Source organism: Eupeodes corollae, chromosome 1 (genome assembly GCF_945859685.1).
Source record: "Eupeodes corollae chromosome 1, idEupCoro1.1, whole genome shotgun sequence".
In the NCBI taxonomy this organism is placed as follows: Eukaryota; Metazoa; Arthropoda; class Insecta; order Diptera; family Syrphidae; genus Eupeodes; species Eupeodes corollae.
This window is the reverse complement of record NC_079147.1, coordinates 222,917,340-222,943,288: the sequence shown is the minus strand read 5'-3', so window position 1 is coordinate 222,943,288 and position 25,949 is coordinate 222,917,340. Positions and strand designations below refer to the sequence as shown.

Below are 25,949 nucleotides of genomic sequence, written 5' to 3'. Positions count from 1 at the left end.
AACCTTCAAAGAACATAATGAGTCGCTTTAAGCTTGAAGCTGCTATACCCGAGAGATGTAAAATTTGTTCATGAGTCTGGAGGGGAATTCCAAACAAGAGCTAAATTAACCGAGTTTTTTAAACTGAAATGGATTTCGGTATGGATCTTTTACGCAAGTCGTGTTATCACCGGTTAATTGACCACCTCGTAGGTGTGATTACAACCATTTGAGCTTTTTTGTAGAGCACCATGAATTACTGATGTTATGCTAGTAATCCGGAAACAATTCAAGTCCTTTAAAACAATATCATTCTAGTTATTCGTGAATTTATGTCCAAATTCATCAACAAGGATTTTGAAAATTCAAGTAAAAGCATGCGCTACTACGAAGCCCGCCGAACCGATTAAATTTATTAGCAAGACCAGGATTAACCCACTCTCATAAACAACGTTTTCTTACGTTTTAAAATCCACCCTAGTTGGGTAAATATGTTTTTTTTTTTTTTAAGATTCAAATTGAGGCAATTCAAAACCATCAATTCAAACCAATCAATCTAATACTAAATTACACATACATACGAAGTATTATGTTGAATTCCCGAACCTTTGCAAATCAAACCCTCTGTAACTTTCGTCACAAAAGGATCTCAAAGGAGCATACATTTTGGCGACGACTTATAGATAGCAACCAATTTTTATTGCACATTTAAATGTCTCTAGGCGTTTCAACACCCGTCTATTTTATTGCCTTTCTCACACTAACCTTTCACCAACAGAGAAAAAACTGCATCATCTATTTAGCATTTTAAGTTTAAGAAAGGAAAAACATTGCATACCTCCTAAGCTAAAAACCCAAGCCCGATACCGATACCGTTCCGTTGCCAACAGAAACACACACAAAAGACATCACATATAGACTCAACAAAGTCTCAACTGTCTGTCAGTTGTTGTTTCTCTTTATGTACATTTTTGGGAAGTATCAAAGTCCTTAGTCTATGATAGGAAAAAAAAGGACGGAACTCGGAAGAGATTTACTACTTTTTACTGCGCGCTGCATAGATACGAGTATACAAGGATACAATCCTTACTCGTAAAACATCCTTTTTCCAAAAAATCTCTGTTTCGTTGTATTTGCATTTTGCCATTCCATTATATCTTTTTTGGTTGTTGCCTTTTGTCAAGACCAGCACCCTGAAGCAATGTTCGTCGCTCTATAACTTTGATATATATTCCTTCTACTAGGAGTAAAGTATAACATTCCCGGTGAAAGACAATATTCCTTAAGGACCGTCGCTTGTCGTTGATGGTAGTATAAAAGAGAGAAGCTACTTTATATATGTATGATGGTATAACTTTTTTGTGTTTGTCCCAAAATGTAGATGAAGTAGGTTTTAGGTTGTACGTCAGAATGTGTGTTTTCGACAAGGTAATTTTCGACAAAATGCATCCCTTTAGGGGGATTTGCATATATAGAATGTCTGAATTGGCGCGCACCCTTATTTAAGACAATCCATGGGTAAAACAGTGCTGTTAAAAAAATGTTTTCAAAAAGACTGTTTTAAATAGCAGCGTTTTATAGCAGAGTTGTATAATTCACGGATCGAAGTCTAGGACATTTATAGCTGGTACGCAAAAATATCTGATCCTACTTTCCATTTCACAATTATACAGGGTCTCCCAATAAGTGGTTTAACTTTAATTTAAAAAAATAGATTTTAATAGATCTTTACTTCATTGTGAAAAAGAAGGTATGACGTTTATAATGGAAAACGATATCAGCCCGATAGCCGCAAACTATAAAGGAATTTTCTTACTGAAGGAATGCTTCAATTAAGGTCCTTACTAAAGTTCTGCACTAACTATCATATACTTGAATTTGACAAAACAACCTCTTGAGCGAAAATCAGGAATGTTTCCAAAGAGGCTACGGAACGGAAGACCAATTCTGCACAATTACCGTTATTGCTTCTTAGACTAATTCCGAAAACTTTAATAATTTTGTTAAAAGCTTTAAGGCAGCCTATATATAGAAGAAGAATGTGTAACAAAGGAATGAAATTGTATGCCAATACATCTTCAGCTATATTAAATGGATGTGAACTATCGTGTTATTTTGAGGTAGAAATCGGACTAAGACAAGGCTGTATTCTAGGACCTTTACTGTTTGCCTTGCACATCGATTAAATCAAAGAACTTTCCTTATTTGGAAGGGAGAACTTAACTGATACAATGAGAGAAGGCCATCTATTTTTTGTTGATAATATATTAGCACTTGCAGAAACACCACGTGGGCTCCAGCTGATGATTAACCGGCTAGCGGACTATTACGATAGATGGAGGCTAAATACCAGCTCAACGAAATCCAAAGTGATGATATTTAGACAAGCAGGAGGTAGACATTTTGGAAACGAAATGTGGAAGCTTTTAAATGAGAACATTAAGGTTTTTAATGAGTACAGTTACTTTAAAATGGTTACAACAAGGAATTTGAACATGAGACACAAGTCTGGGGCATAAACAATTCGAAGAAGTTGAACAAATCTTGCGATACTTTACTTACTGAAGTTTTAAGCTACCTACCGCAACACAAGAAAATAGACTACTATTACAAAGTACTTATGTCAACTCTTAAGCTCGAAGACAATAGGTTACCAAAAAAATTAGTTTGAAGTTTGAACATAATAAGAAAGCAAAGCTCTTGGATGATATAGTTGAAGCGTTTGGCGGATTATTGCGTTGGAACGAAAAAAACTGATTTTGAATTAAGAGTCAGGAGTTCAACTCAAAGAGTTGTTTATTCGTAACTACACCACAATCCTTGCAGCAACTACGACTTCGATCCCGCTTACCAAACAGTTCTGATTAAACTGCCTTCAAAACCTGAGCAGAGATACTTTTTCATAATTTAATTCCAAATAGGAGTGATCTCTCAGAACTTTGCAGTCTATGTAACCCGAGGAAAAAAGATGACATACTACTCTTTTCAGGGATGGAGATCAGAAAGTAGTACAACCCGAAGCATGATGGTTAGTGCGTTGGACTGTAATGCCAGATGTCTTGGGTTCAATGTGCCATCTAAATTTTGTTTGACGGGTACGACATCTTGCGAGGAATTGAAAAATCCTCCAAGAGTAATTTTTGTCATGAAAAGTGCTTTCTCAAATTAGCTTTCGGATTCGGCACGTAAACTGTGGGTCCCCTCCATCTCTGATTACTTTACTCGCACACAGGAATGGTTGTGAGTTGTAAGTCACTAGGCCCTGGTTCTCTGCGGACTGTGGCGCTACCAAATTTATTTTATTTTTTTTTAGATCAGAAGGAACGTGTATGGAAAAGTCACGTCACTAACAACGAAATGCTCAACACACTAAATGGAGAAAATTGGCAAAATCTTTAAACGTACATAAGCGAAATTTTGTTGCCACTCTGGCGCAATTCATGTTAAAAAATGAATTGTTAAACTATTTTCAAGGAGATTCATAAAAATCATTAAAAATTGAAGTTTAAAATAGAAGTTTAGGTAACGCTTACAGCACCATATTCCTTTCATAAAATTTTTCCTGACCAATTCGCACTTTTGCGACTTTATATTTTTGATTATGATAACGAACTTTAAGGTCTCAAATCGATTATGGAGGATTGTCATAGATTTCTTCTCTCACGTTTAAAGGTTTTAAATCAAATAACACTAACTGAAAACTTTTTCTACCAATTTCGGTCACAGCTAATCTTCAAACATTAGTGACCCATGTGAAATGAGCCTCATCACTGAAAATGATTTTTCGATGACAATCCGTAACATTTGAATGTTTTTCAAGGCTCTAATAGCGAAGATAAGACTCTTTTTGTGCTTTCAGAATTCTAAAAGCCTTAAAACCTGCCACAGTCTTTAATCACAGGTGGAATGCCTGAATCCCAGCATAGACCAACCCTTACATTTTAAGCGTATTCGTAGTTTTTACTTGACAAATGTCAAAAAGTGACAGCTTCAATCGTGACAGCTGCGAAATAGATAGCTTTTTAAAATTAGACCTCGTAAACCCTTTAAAAAAGTGCGTATAATCCTCGGTTTTTCAAAACGAAAGAAAATAAATTGACATAATTATCATCAAGTTTATCATTAAATTTAAATTAATTTTATTTAAATATTTTTTTTTGCACCTTACTGTCACATTATAACTAAGGTTAAATAAAACACGGTAACAAATTGAAACAAAAGCGAATCGAATTCACCTTCCGAAAAATAAGAAGGAAGTTTTGTATTCATTTTTGTTTATTTATTCTGCTTAAATTTCAATGTTTAAATATTACATAGAAAGACGAATATGGATCCTTTTTTTGATCAAAACCACCCCTTCAAGGATACACAACAATTCAAGATTCAACCAATTCAACACAAAAATATAGAATTGAAATGATGAAGATTATGGGGGTTATTTGCGTTTGATGTTTGCTTAGTTAAATTGAAGATGTTCCGGTGTGTTGCATTATACGAAGGTAGTTATATAGGAAGATCACATTGTGGACAGATTTTGTGGCTTCCGTTTAATTAATTTGGGACAAACTCACTGATGCCAAATCAGTGATTCAGAAGTCTTTGTGTACAAATATTTACTTTTTATAACAATTTTCATATGTAAATAAAAATATTATCTCTATAAAATAACTTTATCATCTAGAGGGGGTCCTTTACATACCCTTATTTAGTTTCAAATACATCAGGAGAAGATACACAATGAGAGTGTGAAAATATCCTTTAAGTTTTCAGACAAGATACAAAAAAGGAAGGATCAAAGACATTTCTCTAAATGTCTGAGATTTTCAATTCTATTTAATAAAGTCTAAGTATTATGCCAACATCAGAGTCTTTACCTTTACCTTTCTAACCTCTAAGTTACTATATACAGTATACATGTATGTATTTACAGTTTTCACTTTTCATATTAAATTAAAATGACTCACCTGACTGATTTCATCCCTTGAAAGTTGCCGACAATTCGGCAGAAGCGCCTGTAAGTCATCCTCGAATTGGCCATCACCACAGCAACTGCTATCATTACCTTCGAGCGAATGGAATTGTTCGGTTGAAGTCATATTGTAGCTGGATAACGGTGGATTGGTAATACTGCCACCATTCCCAAAACTATTACTACTACTGTTCGTATTGCCACTGCCACCATTTGTATTAATATTATTGCCACCAGCACCATTTCCAATTCCAATTCCAACACCGCTGCCACCACCATTATTATTGTTGTTGTGGATGTTGTTGATATTATTATTGTTGTTGTTGTTATTGTTGATTATCAAATTGTTTCCGGTGCCATTTAGTAAACCATTATTGTCATTTCCTTTAACGGAATCTAATCCACAAAATGGAATACGTCGATGGCTAGATTTTATTTGATTTTGATGATGGGATGTTTGATTTGATTCGGAGGACCTGAAAAATATATTAAAATTGTTAGAAAATTAATTAATGCTTAGTATGCATACAAATTAATAAATATTTTATCTTTCAGAGACAATATTTTGACATTACAAAGAAAACATCTGTAGAAAGTCTCCCTGTTGCAGATCTAACACTGAATCAATTTCAACAAATAAAGTGTCAAAAGAAAAAGAATTGTCTGTTGACTTTGCAAATTTTATTGAATTTAAATTTATTTTTTGTTAAAGTTATACTGTGTTATCATAATAAAAATATAAAATACTGGGAAAATAATGTATCTAATGAAATGGTTCGTGTATTTGGAGGCAATAATCGAATGCACACACCATTTCTTTCGATAAGTTAGTTTCCCGATATTTTATATTTTTTGGGATGAGTTTTTTCTGAGGTTATGAGTGGTGCGAAATGTTTTAGTGGCCCATACCTTAGTGACACTTCATACCAGAAACAAAAACTCATTCCAAAAGAAATTTTACACTGATGGTAATCAACATTTGTATCTTTCCGTTTTCCTCTTGGTTTAAAGTAAATATTTAAATGATAATACTATTCGACAATGTTTATCTACAAGCAATCAAATTTCACCTTTCCAATGGGTTTTGATGGCCCTTTATCAAATCCGTCTTCAAAATTAATGAATCACGTCCTATTTTTGAAATATTTCTTTTTACATTTCGAAAAAGACATATTGAGGCTTTTTTAGGCTATCTAAGTTCATGAAGTACTTTTTTCAATAAATCTATAATCCCTTCTTCCATATTCAGTTAAAATATTTATATTACTTCATGTAGTATTCGATCCTCATAATTTGGTAGATTTCACCTGTCTTACAAAAGTCTGAAGGAAATGCCAACCATTTATGTTAAAACACTTTTGAACTAAGAACGGCAAAATGGTTGGAAGGTAAGTTTTGTTCGTTTAACGGATGTGTTGCCTAAAGAACTCTATTAGAAAAGTATTGACAAATAATGTGTAAAACGGATATTTTTAAAACCTGAGCAAAATGTTATATTTAAAATTATGAAAGTATTAAACTAAAGGTTTTTGCAAAATTTCATATAGAGTAAAATAAAAGGTCCGTAAAGCTGGAAACACCACAATCGAATTTCCAAATTCTAATGATGGGGTGATTTAGGGCTCTTTTTGTGCTAATTTCGTGCTCTAGTCCCGTATTGGTTCAAAAATCTTTCCCCTCAAACTTGTGGTATTCCCAGCTTGACGTCGAGTTGGAAACAACACACCTTTAGGTACATAATTTCAAGAAACTGATGATAAGGGAATTTAAGGCTTTTTGGGATCTTAAGTTAGCAAAACGACAAATTTGTATCTCCACCCCTTACCCCTTAAATTGAGTCGCAAAGTTGACATTTTTGGAGACTTTCTAAACCAAAGAAAATCTAAAAAAAACTAATGATGTGGTCATTAAGTGGTATTTTTAGGCTCTTTAGTTTGCGGAACTCTAAATTGGTTTTTTAAGCCCATATCCTCCTAAGTCGTAAAGCTAAAACTTTTGGAGACTTTCTCAAACAAACACAATTTTATTTAGGTGATTAGGGTGAACACTAAATTAGCACAACAAGAGCCCTAAATCACCACATCATTAGAATTTAGAAATTCGATTGTGGTGTTTCCAGCTTTACGGACCTTAAAATAAAGACTCATAAGTCATAACTAATTAGATTCCACAGAATTTGATTATTTTTAACTTTTTCAAAGGGCCATATTTTAAAAACCTGATGGGATCAAATCTTAAGTTCATTATGATGATGATTTAATTTTTATTGGTGAAGTGTCCACAGGGATTTTGGTACAAACTAGTAGTATTAGTAGTTCTGCTGATAGCCCAAAACATTTAACCTACAGTTTGCCTGTCGAATGTTTGATTTAATGGCACTATTGTTTAGGATATCAATAGATTTCTAGCCTTTGATCTCATATTTGGTGTGTTACTATTTAGTGCTCCAATATTTTTTCTGACCTTACAGAGTACATAAACTTGGAGCGTTACAAAGGGCTTTAATACACCTTTGTGTACCATAAAATAAATTCAATGTTTGAAGATATTAGGCGTTCTATGGTTTCTAGTAAGAACCCTACTAGATTTTTGAAATAATCGTAGGCCTTATTGTTTATCCCTGGTTTTGTCACTGTTGGTTCCACTTTTTATACTAAAAACAATCAAAATCTGAACACCGGCACTTGGATACTTTTAATGTCATGTAAAAAGAAACTCACTTCAATCAAAAATACCTTTTATTTCAACAAGTCGTGTTTTTATTCATTTGCAATAGATTTCAATTTAAACAATTTAACTTTAAAGTTTAAAAAAAAAATTAAATTAGTGAATTTAACGCCCTACATAAAAAAAAGTCATATTGACAATCAGCAGATGACAATTGAAAATTTGCAAGTTTATTCTTTTTTATAAAAATACATTTAAGCAGACGATTTAGTTAGCTTGTCTGAAGCCCACTTACTTAACAGCTACAAACTTCTACCGTATTGGCATACCTGAGACCTACAAACATGCACGTGCCAAAGAAAAAACGATAGCGCCCGGTGAAAAGGGCTTTAAACAGCATGTGGTCTAACTTTTCTAATAACAACTCAGTTGATCAAGCTTTAAAATTTAAAGTATTTAACGCTACAATAAAAAATTGCCTTTGCTTTAGCAATTTTTAGACTACCAAGAAACACGATAAAGTGTGCCATTTACACGGAAACCAGTCTTCTTAAAATATTTTTGAAAAACCGAAAGGCAAGTGCAGATTATATAACTAAGGTAATGTGTCGTCCTGATAAAAACCTCCAAAAACGTTTCACCAAGATCTGTTTTGACAAGGATTACAGCACTACAAAAACTAGAACGATCTAGCGATGGCGGACAATTTTATAATCTTACTACGAATTGATAATCCGGTAGAATTAAAAACGACGTTTTACGATTGCATGGATGCGTTATTTTTAGCATGATGCTCCGATTCATTTTTCGGAAGTATTTATCGTCAACTATCTTTTATTCTAGGGTAGAAAAACTACTCATACTAAATATCTCATAAACAAAATCTGTTCGCTTTACAACCTTAGTCAGGACGAAAATATTTTACAATTTATAGCGTTCTGTCTGTCCGGGACTCTTTTTCTGTAAAAGTTTGCTATCATTAGAATGATGAATATATCAATATTTTGAATAGGAACCAAGTTGGAAGTCGAGACTAGTATTTCTTAAAACACTCTAACTTTATTTAAATGTATTGGTATCTCGCGTGAATTGGTTTTAGTGGTAATTTTGTTTATTCAAGTACCAAAAATGGGCCTCATTGAAAAGCAAATTATTTTTCGAACAAAATTAGGATGAACTTCCAACTGCTCCAAAATCCAGTTAGCAACGCTGCGCATGGTCGTTTGTTTTTAGCCCCGGGTCAAATGAAATTTCAATTGGTTCAGGTCCAAATTACGACACAAAATTCTCCAAGTTCTTGTGAGCGTCGCAAATTGTTTATCTACTATGAAAAGTAAATCCTTTTCTTATTATTATAAGTTTCGTAAATAAGCAGAACATTATTTCGCTTTTATTAAAAAGGATACAGTAGAATATGTCTTCTTACCTATTAATTTAAAATGTCAGAAATCTGATTTGGCATATTACTCAAAGTCTAAGTAGTCTTGTAATTTTAACGTTGTCTTCTTTCAGAAACTTTTTATTTTCTCTAAATTTTCATAGAAAAACTTCCAATTTAAAAAGCTTGAAATTACATATTTATAAATTTTATTTGCGTTTCCAGACAACTTCTATATTAAACTCAAGACCTTCATTTTAACAAAGAACCCAACACCCTTTTGCCACTGCATATACAATGTACGCTCTATCATCTGCAAAATCGGATTAAAATTTTCCATAATAAAAAGAAAAATAATAAAGAAAAGACTCTATCGCAAAATTGCATGCCATCCAGAGAGTTTCTTCTCCTCAAAATTCAAAGCCTCTTAGCCCAAAAGTAAAATTATGAAAAAATAAAAAAAACTAAAGTAAATAAAATAAAATATAAAATCTTTCCGGTGTGCTCCACATACTCACGGTCCAACAAACATTACATCCAAGTCTAGCTTCCTTGAACGAGTGAGTATATAACAGAGCAAGCTCCAACTAGGTCTGGGTATAGTGATGGTTGGTCTTGGTTGGTATTATGGAGCTGCTTCTGTTATATTATTATTATTAGTTCCACACGTCGTGGCATGAGATTGAGGTATTTCTATACTCTCGATGGTAACCCGAAGAGGTATGCCTTCAACTTCAACTTAACATAATTTAACTTTTGTGAATATGGAGGAGGTAAAGATGAATGCATTGAAAACCCAATGAACCGAGATGAGAGGCTGTGGATAAGTGAAAAAAAAGGTTCGACGTGCGGGGGGATCTGTATGAATTGAATGCGGCATCCGCAGCGGCAGTGGCAGCACTCTTACGGTTTTAATATTGAAAATATAATTTTATATTTTCGTTTCAATCGCGCTTCAGTCCCTTCCCTTATACTTTATGGCTTTTATTTAAGCTCTTTTGAAGTAAGTTTCATTGCATCCAAGGTAACCTCTTGAAAAGCTGCTTAATACATTTTTTCTTCTGCTTAAAAGTTTGAAGATTTTGTTTTCATTATTTGTTTTTTTTTTTTATTCTGTGCGGAATTAAACTTATTGTACCATTTTGTTCATTCAATTAAACTTTTTTTTGAGTGCTGGTTCTATGTGTACAGGAGCGGACTTAGAAGGTTAGAAGAGATGAGGCCCAGTAATTGAATCCACGAGTTACTTTTTTTAAGCAATTTCGAAGTTGCCTAAAAAGGTTTTAAAAACTAGCAAACGGTCCAATGATTAAATATTTCAAAAAGATTGGTATTTGTTTCGTAAAGAGCTAATTTTTTACAAATAATGATCTGTCAACTGTCAAATTATTTGCGTTTCAAATATTTTATAACGTAAATAACTAAAAACTCAAACTTTTTGTATGACTGATTTATGTCGAAAACCTATTGTTTTAAACATTGAACATTAGTAAGTCCATATTTCCAAATCAACTTCAATCTCTGATTTTATTTTTAGATCCTGTAGCGTCGAATTGGGTTAAGAAGACAAATAGATGGCGCCCTTCTAGAACCAATAAAATTATGCTTCAATCCTTAAACATCACTGCGCACTTCCTGTGAACCACTTAACATTTTTCAATTTTTTGTACGAATATACAAAAGTGTACCTGCTCCTGTTTAAGGACTCTTGTTGAAAGTTTTATGCAATTAGGTTGGTATATTTTTAATTTCAACAACTTTTATTTTTTTTAACAATAAGAATGAAATCAATTGAATATTTCTTTCTTTCACTGAAAAATCACTTTTGCATATTAATTAGGCTAATTTATTATAGAAAGTTGTTAAAAAGTTAGTTCTTTTGACTTTCAGTTGATTAGCCTGGGAATTCCATGTAATAAAAGTTTTGCAAAGCTTAATATAAGAATCACATTTTTGTATCGAGGTCGGAATAGTGTATATGGGTGTATTATAAGGCTCGATTGTAAAAATAATCTGTTTGATGAGGGAGCAGGTCTTAATACTTTACCTCTATAGCTATATTGGAAAAAACTGACCCCTAAAAGTTTTAAAACGATATTTTTCGTAAATTAACCCAATTGTCTTTTAAAAAAGAGGCTGGGATGCGACCCACACCTATCATGGGATGCGAGGCTACCATGGCCCAAACCTTGTTCCCAGGTAATTTAATATTCTCTCTGAATGCATTAGCTTAACGATACTAGCATGACCCAAACTTAAAATCCGGCGGTACTATTTGTTAACGTAGTTTCTGAGATCAAAATGCAGTTCGTCAGAAAATATCTGTGATTCTGAACTTCTATGTAAGGAAAATCCAATTTTTAAGACATTTGAGGCATAAACAAACAAAATAATTCGCCAAGAATTTCAATCTTTAGAAGATTGCATCTTAGAGGCTTTTTCAAATGTTTCGCTACTTAAAGCTGATCAAATATGTATGTTTCCAACTTAATTACTTAAGAAAAAATAAATAAAAAAAAAAACTTTCTAACCCAAGAAATGGAAAAACTTTGCCAATTAAACTTACAAAATTTCATCATCACATTGCCTTAATTACCTTCATGCAAGCAGTACATTATATACTGAACTAGGAAAAGCCAACTTCAAAACATCAAGGCGATTCTCTCCTTCATCATACCTTTAGTTTATTATAAGTCGTTTTTTTGAGTGCGTTGAACAAGGCCAAGTAGCTATAGTCCTGTCAATTTACTTAAACATAGAAAATCTAATTACTTCCAAGCACTGGATCCATAATAATAAGGTAAATAATGCAGTACACTTTAACCCCGTCCGACATCATCAGAGAGTTACACGAATACCTGGGGGCTAAGTGTGGAATGTGGAACCACCACCAACGATGAGGTTGGCATAAACCTATACCTTATTTCAAAGAGAACGTTCTCGTGTAATCTCCATCTCGGGTTTGTATGGCAGAAGTTAATCGCTGTTTTCCTGGATGAAGTCATAATCTTTCAGTGTGACTCAGCGCATCTCAAAGCCTTGTGCTGCTGTGTGCTCCTTTTACTGATGGTGGTTCTTCTTTTTCGACTTTGTTCCCATCATTGTGATTAAAATCTCCGCAAATTCAACAAAAACAACCCAACACAATTCTCCGCACCAAAGGCAACTTTAATGCGTTATTAAAAAGGAAGAATAAAATGGCTTACAAACAATCAACAACAACAACAAAAAAACCGTCTAGAGATACCGCATGATGAGTCTCGAGAAGTGCCTTATGGCATTAATTCCAGACCATGAGCTCGTTTTGTGTTCAAAAGAGTGTTTTGTAGATAAAATAGATGTCTTTATGCGCCGCTAACCACCGCCAGATTGAATATAGCTCCTAAGCGGTGGTGGCAATGATGCAGATGCTTCTTTAAATTCGTTCAGAGGTCAGTGATTCTGTGATTTCAATTGATAGCAAGGACACGGACCACTTGCGCTTTAAGGAATGCTCATTAACTTAGACCAATGTGGCAGTAAAAGATATTCCTTCTTTAGCCGTACTACGTGAATGTGAAATATTTTAGTATCATTTAAAAAACTGTGTCTTGTTGATTGGAATTTTGTAAACATCCCACATAATTTCTTTAAATAAATTTAAATACACAAAAAATCAATTCCCACACCTTAACATATCTTTTTTAACTTTTTTTTCAAAACTCGTTACGGTAATAAAATTAACATTTAATAGGTTGGGTAGGTTAGGTCTAGTTAAGTAAGTTAAGTATATAAACATCTAAAGGCAAAACAAACTTATCCGCTTCTTCATCATATCTCTTTGGGGGCCCTTTGTTGTTGACCACAAACATTTTTCATATAGACTTTTGATGTTGTTGAGGAAGCAAGAACGACCCACACTCCTTTGACTTGTATAATTTCATTTGTTTGTTTTTTAAACTTTCACCTTGAAGTTATAACGTGGATAGCTCATAATATTATCTCTCAATGGAATACCCTATACAGCCTACTTTATTTATGTTTAGAAACTCTATGAACAAACCACCCACGTCCCACACCTCTCCTCATACACATCATAGTTGCCTCTCTGGAGTATAAGCTCTGCCGGAATTCATTTCACTTTAGTGAACCTTTTATTATCTCTCGGATGGGAAAAAGGGAGAGATAATTCAAGGCCAGGAGGATCCCGATGGAGTTGAAATGTTCATGGTTGGATTATTAGCATTAAAATTTCATTTTATCTATTTTTCTTTCCTTTTTTTGAAGAAAAAGAAAACAAAAACAAAACAAATTAAAGCATGAAGAACAAACTTTTAGAGATGTGAAGGTACGTTTTCATATGTGGATGTGAAAGGTAGGAGCAGGATTGTGAAAACACAACAATAGGAATAAGGTAAAGGAGAAAGTCTGGAATACAACTTGCAACAGCAGCCAGCGCAGCGATAGTGGCTGTGGCAGGCACAAAAAGAAAATTTCATTCCCAGGAAGATTGTAGGCTACCTGGGAACAACAGGCAGACATTTAAGAAAAAAATGGATGATGCTTTTGTGCAAAAAGCAAAGCCAAACAAACAAGCAAACAAAGAAACAAACGTCGGTTTCAAATTACTTCTCTAACTATCTCAATTTGTTTTAGTTTCTGTTTTAGAAGAAAATGGAAATAGAAAAGCAAAGGAGACATTTTAATTGCAGCCATTAAATTGAATGTCACGGCCAGAAGATGTTGAGGGCTTTAAAATTTAAGTTTTCACGATGATGATACTGATTTTTGAGGGATAACATTCAAAATAAAAAATTCGTTTAACATTTTTGACACTATTTTTTGTATATTTTGGTTTGGAATAAGAGTCCAACATCTTACAAATGTTTGAAAAGCCAATCTTTTTAATAAAGTAGATTTGTTCAACTTAGATTTTATCTAAAGGTAGTGTCCATTTGAAAAAGCTGAAAAATTCTCAAATAACTCTTTTTATTTAAAAATGTAGATGTAGAAACTAAGATTATAGCACTTGATATTTCTAAGGCATTTGGTAGAGTTTGGCATCAAGCTCTCTTATCGAAAATGCGTGCTTTTGGTATTGATGAATCTCTTTTTTGTTGAGTTAGAAATCACCTTTTAGTTTAGTTCAAGTAGTATTGGACGGGTTCAAATCTGATATCCACAAAATAAACGCTGGTGTGTCCCAAGGCTCCGTTTTGTCTACGACACTCTTCCTTATTTTAATAAATGATATTTTGTCTGTGACTTCCAACTCACTAAATTGTTTCGCTGATGACAATACCTCCATTTTAACTTGAGTGGTACTTGCATCGAGGAGACTGAAAAACTATCAGTCCTAGGTATGTGCATTACAAACCACTTGTTGTGTTGTGATCACATATTTGACATCGTCAAAAATGCTGCTAAGTGTTCAGGTTTTTTCCGACGATGCAAGAAGTTTAGTACCCCTTCTGGTCTGGCTATGATTTACAAACCTTTTATTCCTCTAAAGTTCGACTATTACTCTCATATTTGGGCTGGTGCTCCAATACCGTACTTTAGTCTTTTGGATAGAAATGAAAAAGGAGCTTTAAAAATGATAGCAGATCGTTCATTTGCTTTTCTCGAACACCGCAAAGTCTGATGCCGGTCATTGTTTTATCGTTGTTTTTATAAACGATGCTCTAGTGAGATAGGTAGCCAGTTGCATTTGTCCCCTTAATCAATTCAACCGTAATACCCGTACTGCTAGGAATGCCCATAAGTTTACCCTTGAGCCCAATTTCTTACGTATTGTAAAGTACAGAGATTCTTTCTTTAACCGTACTACCCGAATGTGGAATGATTTACCAGACTCAATATTTCCCACTCATTACAATGTTCAGACATTCAAAATCAATGTGCATCAGTTTCTCCTATCCTCCATTCCTAATTGTTCGCACTGTGTTTAATCATGTTATGGCTATTCACAATTCTTTTATTGCCCACACAATATAAAAATAAATGTATCATATTTCAGCTAATGGCAAATGTGTTTCTTCCTCAATTCATCACATGGACTTTTGCTTACCTTCAAAATAGGTCTTATAAAATTAAAGTCAAAAGTTTTTTTTCTAACCCTTTCATTGGCAAGTTAGGAGTTCCCCAAAGTAGCCATTTAGGTCCTGTACTCTTTATCTGTACGATCATATATTACTTAAAGAGGATCAATGACGTTCTCTTAAATACTTACTACTAGTTCGATTTATTTTAAAACATCACAGCACTCTATTCCTAGCGTTCAAAGTTTTAAAGATCTTAAAGTTCTTTATTTAATTCTAATCTTGATTTCACGGATCATACTAATTCGGTCGTTAGTAAGACCAGCCCTATGTAAGGACTTGTGAAACGCTCGTCTAAGGAATCTTATGTTACTCCTTATAAAAAAATTTGGTTAGCCCCCATTATTACGAGATCCACAAGAATAGGATAGAATCTGTTCAACGCAACTTCATAGGTTTCGCATTAAGAATGCTGATTCTTATGAATATCAGAAAAACCTTCTTCAAATGCAGCCTCTAACCGTTTATGCATTTTATAAGGGCTCACTATTTACGCTTCCTTGAAATGTATCTTAATGACCACAATAGAGGCAAAGTTAAAGTCTTTTGAAACAACAGAACACATACAAATGTACTCACAAACCCTTTGCGATGTCGTTGATGATTTCGGCATGTCAGAAATTGACAGCGTCGATAGGGAAGTTCAGAAATGACAAGGTTGTTTTACACCAAATTCAAAAGGCAGCTTCGAAAATTACAGATACCGAAATAGCAAGCTATTCAGATAAAAGGAAAATCCTCATTATAAAAGCTAAGAGTTTGTTAGTACTTGTCAAAAGTTCCACATACTGTAAAGATAAAATTAAAAGTGTTAAAATTGTAAACATGCTTTCACTTAGAGGTAACTATTCAAATACTGAAGTTAAATTGCTGCAAATTTCCGTAATATTTTATTACTTAGCTTATCCTTAATAAAAATTCCAATAAAAGAAGTGAAAGTAGTCACGTTATAGCTTTAAAAAAGCTAATAATATTATTTTTTTGTTTGTAATCTTCTCTAAATCATCGTCGTTGGTCTTTTTATTATTTTTTAACATCTTAAATCTCTATAACCACGTCTTCTTTAAGCAATTATTTTGCAATAAAATTTGATTTTATGGTTTCTTTTCATTGTGCGTTAATACTTCTATCCAATATAAAAATCTCCATTTTCCAAATTTGGTCAGTCAGTAAACCAATTCCTATAAAATACTATATTGGACTTATAGCCGTATATTCGTCTCCCACGAATATCTTTTGATGCCGCAATAATAAATGCTGCAATAAGTTGAGTTGTCTTTTATATTTATATTAAAAATTATATAGCTTGTCTATAAAATTCAACATTCAACTTGAAATTGAAAGATGTCTGCAACATAAATTTCAAAACAAAATAGAATAGACACTTCCATAAAATGTATTACGGGCAAACAGAACCGAAAAAAAAAACATAAACCGAGGGAACAAGAAACAAAACTCAAGGACTCGAAAAAAGTGTGAATCTTCATCTAGATTAACTGAAGTGACATTATGTTGTGCTAATGTTCTACTGCATCAAATTTATGGACCTTTAGGTTTGGATTTTTTGTGTTGTTTTCTTCTTCGTATGACACATGACGCGACATTTTGATTTATTTTTTGATTCATTCACATTTTAGACAAAAAAGCTATTTCGGGGTGGCCATATTTTTTTAGAAGTTGTTATTTTTTATAAAATATAGAATAAAGTCTATTAAAAAAAAAAAAACTTTTTGAAAACTCCCTCAAACATAGAAACGACATGGTTGAACTTTACAAGTTAGTCTTTTCACTCATTAAAAATTTGTTTGTTGATTTGTTAAAAGGCATCACCCATGTTTAAGGGACAAAATCTTAGCAACTCACGTGACATTTTCAAATGTAAGAAACTAGAAATCAATTAAAAAAGGTTATTACTTCTTTAAGTGCCATTGAGAAAAGAAGCGTTTTAATCTATACTATTATTTGCAAGCTGAAGAGTTTGTTTGTTTGCGTGTTTTGTTTGTCTGTTTGAACAGGTTAATCTCAGGAAGTACTAGTTCGATTTCCAAAATTCTTTCAATATTAGATAGTCTATTTATTGAGGAAAGCATTAGGCAATATACATTTTAGCTAGGACTTATACGAACAGAGAACCAATAACGAATGTTTCAAATACGGGGTTTTTAGTATTATATTGATGTCTTCCACGTGCGTCCGCTACGGACACGTTTAAAGTTTTCTCCTTAATAGTTTAAAAAAACGCCTTAACGTTATTTGTCTATCATTTAAAGGTAGCTCACTATAACTTTTTTGTATGCTTGCCAAATTTGTCCTAAAATAAAGCATGCAAGTAAACGTTAAAAAGTGTTTGTTATTCGATTTTTTTTATTGAGGAAACGTGAGTATGGTCACCTCAAACATTAGGTGTTTCTATGTCTGATGCTTACACTGAATGACTTGAAAGTATATTTGCATTAGCGATGTGTTTTTTTCCTTAATCATTCTTCTCCCACAAAAAAAAGATTGAAGTGACTTTCATTTTGATTTATCTACAAATTTCAAAAACTTTTTGTTCTTTTAAATAAAAACAAAAAACCATAATGATTTACAATCATCCGCATCGACAGAAGATTAATTTGGTTCTAAGGATTGATTGCCAAGTCAACCTCTTAACAGATGGTTTCATTTCATTAAATTGTTTCCTTGTAAATTTTACGATCCGAAGAGAATGGCGGCACATCCTTTCATCAACAGGAAAACAAAAATTAAAAAACTCCCATTTCACTGTGCTCTGCATTTGCACCACACCGATTACGTAAAAGTGCATTTCGACATTTAACGAGTCTCATTTGGCCTAAATATCCATTTCTTAACATGTGGTCCCGAGAATAAGTCGTTCGTTCGTTCTTTTGTACGTTACTTAACTCCCTACGTAAAGTATGAGTCCGTTCACGTTGTGTGGCTCAGTTTTTAATATTTTGCACAAACGATTTTACAGACTTGTACCGTTAAATTGCATGCGGGATGCTAAAGGGAGTTTTGGCCGTCCCGTCTATGTGTAATTGTGTAGTACTTACTTTTAATGCTCCTTCAAGATTGAAATGGAAAATAAAAAATAAAAGCTCCATAGGAAAGATTTTAGCCCTGGGCAATTATACTCATTAAAATTGTGGGTGTTTTATATCTTTGCTCTTTCAAAACAAAAAACGAACATTTCTTAGACTGTTTTGAAACAGCTTAAGCTAAAAGACGGAAAATGAATCGAGTCCCTTGCGATAGCTATTTTAGGAACAGAATATAATCACTTGGGCACACACATGTGTGCTTAAGTTCAAATGAGAATTATTCTTGTAAGGCACATTTTATAATAATGCTTAAGATAATCTTCTTAACCTCATTTGAATTACATACCTACGATGCGATGCGCGATGTTGGCAGTTAAGAGACTTTAATCCTGACCTAAATTACAATTTGAAGATGATGTCACGAGGCGCTCGAGGATTGTTGGTTGGTTATACGCTTGAAAAGTGAAACAAATATCTTGATTCAATTAAAAAAAATGTGTTTACCATGGAATTCAGGCTTTTTATAGAACATAATTTCGAAAATAATCATAGAATTTAATTCCATCACTGTTAAAATTGGAAATGTTTGAGGAAAATTTTTTGAATAAAACCTTACAGTTAATTTGAAAATTATTCACATTCATATTTTTAAAGAGGCTCTAATGAAGCTCTATTACAAATTGTGTTACATTTATAAGTTCTTCAAAAATAACGTTTTTAATTTGACCTTTTTGAAGTCAAAAATGAAATAATCGAATGGAAAATTATTTGCATTAAAAAATTGAAAGATTTTGAAAGTAGAATGGATTTCTTTTAGTTTCCTACAGTTTTTCGACGCCTAAATTGATCGAAGTATCTATTTTGATTGAAATCAGGTAGAAATATTGTTTGCAATATCAACATTATTTTTCAGTCTTTGCATAGAATTTTGACGAACCTAAATATTGAAAAAAAGAAACATAAACTTCTCTTTGGAAATATTTCATTGCATTACTTTGTCGAATTGAAGATTTTTACAATTCTTCTGCTTGTGCAAGTTCCCTTATTTCTAAATCCATATATCATTTAAAAAAATGTGAACGTTATAAAATATCGCGTTGAAAAATGAAACAAGAATTCGACTAACCATTATTAATAGTAAATGTATCCACACTTTGCAAACTTTGTTCAGGAGTTAGCCTATTCAGTTGAAATTAGCAAACCAAATGAGCATCAATGAAGTGGCAACTGTCAAAAAAACTAACTCCAAAAAAAGTATTGCCAGATTACATATTTTTTGAGTTATAACTTTCCATGGGAAGTTATTGTAAAATTCAAAAATTGTGAAATTTCTCGACGTTTCAAGGTCCCTAGAGTCGAAATAAAAGATTTTTAGAAAGATGTCTGTCTTTACGTGTGTACGTACGTTCGTAGTCCGTACGTCCATACGTCCATACGTCCGTACGTTTGCGACGTTTTTTTCGTCGTGCATAGCTAAGGAACCAGAAGAGATATTGACTTTAAATACATTTTGTTATACAGATAATAATTCAGAAAGATGCAGAAAGGGCTCTCAAGAAAATTGCGTGAGTGGTTTTTTTACCATAGCAGTTTAAAAAAATTGAAAATTTTGGTTAACCCTAAATATCTCATGAAGCAAAAACGCTAGAGACTTGAATTAAATTTTATATAATAAATTCTAACGTGATACAAAACAAGTATACTTTTTGAAAAAAAAAAACAATAAACTGTTTTTTTTTTTTATAAATCAAAAAAACTAAACAAAAATTTGTCACCTCGAAAATTTTACGAATTTAAAATAATTTTATCTCCAAAAACAACTTTGTGCAACGAAAAAAAACGTTTTTAACAAATGGTAAAATTTTGAGAAAAAACTAATTGACAGTTTTTTTTACAAAAAATAAAAACTTTAAGAGAAAATTTAACAAAAGCTGGTAAAAACTGATTTTCGACTCAAATATCTTTTCAAAACTTTGAGATTATGGCTTCCAACTAATTTTCACTTATATGAAATATTGTTTTTAACATTCTGAAAAATTTTGAGAAAAATCGAGTCGACAGTTTTTTTACAAAAAATAAAACCCTAAACAAAAAAATTAATAAAAGTTGGAAAAATTGATTTTCGACTCAAATATCTTCTCAAAAAATTGAGATAATGGCTTCAAATTAATTTTATCTTATAAGAAATATTGTTTTTAACATTCTGAAAAATTGTGGGAAAAATCGAATGAACAGTTTTTTTTTCAAATAATAAAAATCTAATAATTAAACTTGGTAAAAATTTACTTTCGACACAAATAGCTTTTAAAAATTAAATATATGATGGAAAACCAAGAGCTTTAAGTTTAAATAAAATAATCCCGTGGCTAAGTTGGTCAAAAGCTTTAGAAAAGTCAGTGTATACACAGCCAACTCCGTAACCTTGTTCTAAAGCGTTTGAACATATGTTTAAGAATGTGATTAGATTTGTAGCGGTTGATCTTTTTTTTCACAAAACCATGTTGCTGTTCGCAAATGAGATTCTCACTTAAAACTGCTACACTTTCACAAACAACTTATTCAAACACTTTAGGAATGCAAGAAAGCTTTGCAATGGTCTTGTAGTTGCTTATATCCGACTTGTTACCTGTCTTGAAAATTGGTGTTAAAAATGACTTTTTCCATATAATGGGAAGTTTGCCTGTTTTTAGATAAAGTTAGAATAAGAAAGTAAGGGGTTCAACTTAAGCATTACTACACTTTTTTATACTATAGGGGGAATACACATCGGGACCGTCTGAACAGTCATCATTCAACGCGGATTAAAGATCCAGGTCCGTACTCTGTAGCACAGGGATTTGACTACAGCTAGTTTGCGGAAAGGAGTGAAGATTATGAAAATATACTTCATCAACTTCTTCAGGGCTATTAACAAATGACTTACGGAAATTTGTTGCGAAAGCGTTATAGATATCCATATCAACAGTTTTATCTAATGAAAGGTTCTTGTAAGTGAAGTTAACTGGAAAGCCATCTGATTTTTTCTTTCAGTATACAAGCTTCCAAAAATGTTTAGGATTCTCTTTCAAAGAGGTGCCCATATCAGTAAAATATCTATCATATACAAAATAAGAAAGAGACTTAAATTGATTAAAGAGTTTAACATAGAAATCTAAGTTGATTGGAGACAGAGTTTTGAGTGCGTTTTTCATGCCTTATTTCTTGTGTTACGCAGTAAACGCATTTTTTTCGTGTACCAAGGGTTGCTAAAGTTTGTATTTCTTGATTTCTTTAAAGGTACATTTCATTCCAAACAATAATCAAGGATCTCATAAAAAGTTGAAAATGCTTCGTCAATGTACGAAAATGCTAATGTATCAGCAATTCCAGAAATGGTTAAATCTTCAGACAACAACTTGAAATAAGCTCTTCTGAAGTCAAAATTATATAAACAATCAAAGGAATTACTGTGTTCAGTAAGGTGATTACTTATGTCAAGAATCTAAATTCTAGAACAAGAATGCTAATAGCGTCAGAAGAAAAGAGTTAATCGAGAATTTGATTTTTTGAGTTTTTAATACAGCTTGTTTGCTGTAAATCAGTAAGAAGGACTTAATCGAGCAGAGATAGTTCCAATTGTGAAGAAGAAACAGAGGTTTCAAGGCAGGATTCGTCATAGGATGGAATTAAAATCACCTAGAAGTAAAATATTGGTGTCAGAGCAGGACAAATTTATAAGAAAGTCTAATGCCAAGGAGAGATCGTTATAAACAGACTCCAAACTTTTTGGAGGAGTGTAGACGTTTAAAATGAAATTAGTCTTAGTTTGTACCATTATCATATATTTTTTGTGATTTTCGCTTGTCAACGCAAATAAGCCCGGTAAAATTGACGACTTGAAAGATAATATTTGTCGCATTCTTGTTGACATATGGCCCTAATTGCTGCAGAAAAGTGGTGAAAAATTGGATCGATTGGAACTTATTCGAGCTAGGTGCTATGGCCTCCAATCAAGCTAGGTTCTTAACCATAACATAAAGTTATATGTGTTTTGTTTCTTATTGCAAATCACATTTCTAAAAAACAGTTTACAACCTAGAGTATGAGTATAAACGAATTTCTTTCCATATTTTATTGAAACCGACTTCCACGTTTTTTGTTTAATGCACAAAACAAACAAAAATAAAATGAAAACAATAATTCATCATTTTTTTTATACATTGGAGTAAATTTGGGGGTTATTTACACAGGGATTTATTTGCATTGGATTTGGGAACAACAATTTAAAACTCATGTAAATTTATTAATAAATTTCTTTATTAAACAAAAACACAAACAGAAATTGTGATAAAAGAGTCCCTGGGTTCGACATTATATCTCATCAGTAAAAACTGCTGTCAAGTCCTCAAAATATTATCAATAAAAGTGCAGCGCATAATCCCATACTCTTGAAAAGTGAAATATATCAAGTATTTAATAATGAAAATTGTTTAAAATTAAATTAAAAAAAAAAAAGTATCAAGTAAACCAATATACATGTACATAACCGCATTCTTGAATAATTAAATTCCATCGTAAAATATTCCTCTTCATATACACACACCCCACCCCACCACCGCCGCCTCCATTCCATTGAAAACGCGTGTATTTTATACGACATGGCATCAAAAAATAAAACTTCCTGTCATCATTCCACGAAATAATAATTTGATGAACAAAAACTGAAAAATAACACCGACAATGTTGTAATTTTCTATCAAATTCAAAATAAAATAAAAAAAAAACTTAAAAAGAAGAACTTATCCATCCCCTCGGGCCCTTATGCGGGCAAATTGAATTTTAACATTCTTTTATTTCTTTTGTCGGTGTTTACATTAAAATTGTTTATCCAGCTTTAAAGGAATGTCAAGAAAAAAAAAACAAACAATACAAAATCGATTCCACCTGCTCCAAAACTAAATATATGAACTCACATGCCAAGTTCCCGTTAAAATACCACCAAAATCCACAACCACTAACCTTAAACCACCCTAACCAAAAAAAAAAAACATCATCTTTAAGGGAAATAACAAAGAAACAAACAACAAAAACAACAGTCTCTTCATCTTACCCCCTAAGAAAAAAAAATAAGAAACATTATTTGAGTTCAAAGTCGTTGTACCCGTCTTCGTCTTGGTTTTCTCAATAATTAATTATTTAGTACCGTACCTAAATAAATTTGTACCAATTTACGTCCAAGGAGACACGGAAAACACTTTGAATGGCCTAATTAATGTTTTGTTGTTGCTTTTCCATCTTTTCTATGTGGAGAGTTCCGGGGTCATTAATTTCAACAGGCTTCTTTTCTTTTCCAACCAAAATATCAGCTACCATTATAGCACAGCTTTTAATATACCAACTTAAAGATCCTTTCAATGTGGTCTTTGGGCCTTTCTGAGTCTTTATCCACACCGTGTCGAGACAAAACATGAAAGATGTATGAAGAAAATGCCCGTTTTTTTTGGGGGGTGAATATCATGTTAAAAAATAGATTCGGCAATCGATAGCTTATATAATGGGCTTTTATTAAGGGCAACAAGTTGTTTGCTTGCCTCTGTTTAATGGACCCAAGTAACCCTCATTTTTATTTTTGTTTATGAAACAAACAACAGCGACATCTGTAGTTGAAAGTTCATTTATTTTCGCCTCTCACTATAACGCTGATGCGATGTCAAAATGTCAAAGGAAAGTTGAAAAAGCTTTGCCCTGCCTGACATTTTTTTGTCATAATGCGATACGTGTGTGTCATAATAAAGTTTTTGACAGGTCATCTTAAAAGTCGAAGAATTTTTCGTTTCTTCAAAAAAGTTTTATCTCAAAACATGTACTGTAACTTATTGTAAGGTTGGTTAGGTATAAGAAACTCAGAATCAGTTTAAAAAAAAGGAAAACTTTTAAAGAAGGTAACAAGGATGATGGATTGATGTAGCCAAACGTGTGTGCACTTCATCTTTATAATGCAGAGAGGAGGGTTTGAACAAAAACTAAAGTTTACTAAGGCCCTATTTAAGATTTCAGGTGGCGCACATATGAAATATTTTAGGGTTGAATGGACGTCTTGAAGTAAAGCATTTAGTTTTGTACGTAGGATGGATGTATGTATGAATAGAAAAAGGGTGAGAAGTGAAAAGTTTTGACAGCTTTGAGTAGTACTTTTTTTTTTGTTGTATGGCGCTTTGATCGAAGTTTACCGCACTATTTACTGCAGAATGTAATGGATTAGATTTGGATCGGTGCCGATTAGTTTGAGAAAGTAATTTTTTAAGGAGGATAATATAAGATTGAAGAAATAAAGGGAAAAATATGATGGACTTTTGAAGGAATTTGACAGTTGATGTGGGGTACTTAGTTATAAACGTTTGTACAAAGACAGACAATGTACACGGAAAAGAAGTTAAATGCTGTTAAACTTGGTTAATTTTTATCGTTTTAACTTTATTAATTATTATTTAAGTGAGATTGATTTATGTTCTATTTGGTTGAAAAGGCGAGGCATTAATTTACTATGAAAAGCTTGGACCCACTTCAAGTAACTTCAAGTTTACAATTTATGAAATTCCGTCGACAACCATCTAATTTTATGAAACAGTATGGATTGTTTTAACACAAACTGTTTCATAAAATTAGATGTTTGTCGACGGACGGGCAAGCGTTTCCAACCAAATTGACCACTTCGCGATTAGTCGCCGCTTTAGAAGCAGTCTCTTGAATGTCCAAAACAGAAGAAGCGCCGAGATGGGACTTCTAGCTACCCTAAGATTGCTATAGCTACAGTTCGAAGATCCAACGGAATTACACGAGCCCTAAATCAACATCACCAGACTAAAGGATCCCACGAAACGTCAACAATTCAGGGACCACCTGTTTCACGAAATGAGAACAATCAGCAGCACAGTACATGATGACATCGAACACCATTGGAATGCTGTGAAAAATGTTTTCATTTCAGGTGCTGCCAAAATAGTCGGTAGGGCTCGAATAACTGCTGCACAAGGTGAAGAAAAATGAGCTGGAGTCCTCGTACTTCATGAAAAAGAGTGAGGTTCACCGCAAAGTGTGCCGCCGTGAAAAGCATAACTAGATACTGCAAACAGGAGCTACCGTTTACAGAATAACTAAAGAGCTGACCGGTGCACACAGCTCAAAGCAACAACTGGTGAAAGAAGTAGACGGTACTGTGATAAGTTTGGTGGATGAGCAAGTCAGAAGGTAGAAAGAACATTTTTCCTCGGTTGTTATCCGAGTGTTTGCAAACAACGTGCAGCCAATGCTGTTGAATCCACAACGCACCTCCCAGTAAAGATGAAATCGTTGCAGCAATTAAAGCACTCAAAAACAACAAAGTGGTAGAACTTGATGGAATTCCTGCAGAGCTTTTACAAGCAGCGCCAATGTCATTAAGCTAACTAATTTATCCACTCATAAAAGAAGCCTGGACTACTGAAAGCTTCCCCGTTGAGTGGAAGAAGGGAATTATCGTCAAGCTCCCAAAAAAGGAGATCAAACAAAGTGTGAAAACTGGATAGGAATTTGCGTTCTACCTACCAGCCGTTGCCAAAATATTAGAAAAAGTCATATTAAAACGCATCACGCAACACCTTGAGGCCACACTCGATGGCAAGCAACCAGGATTCCGCGCTGGATCCTCCTGTATTTATCATATCAACACCCTGCGGATCATTATTGAACAGTGCGTTAAATATCGATCACCACTACACCTGCGGTTCATCGACTTCGAGAAGGCCTTTGATATCGTTAACAGGGAGTATATCTGGTTAGCTTAACGGAGGAGAGGCATCCCAGAAAAACTAATT

At 33.2% G+C, this 25,949-nt stretch overlaps 1 protein-coding gene across 5 annotated transcripts in view; it reads right to left on the bottom strand.

The window, feature by feature from the left end:
* The window catches only part of LOC129940117 (protein sprint), a 534,823-nt gene that overhangs the window by 81,801 nt on the left and 427,073 nt on the right, over nt 1–25,949 (bottom strand). For all 5 annotated transcript variants that reach the window (XM_056048364.1, XM_056048365.1, XM_056048366.1 and 2 more), the window contains one exon: nt 4,944–5,424. In XM_056048364.1, coding sequence (XP_055904339.1) covers nt 4,944–5,424 — 481 coding nt within the window. The remainder of the gene's footprint in view (nt 1–4,943; nt 5,425–25,949) is intronic.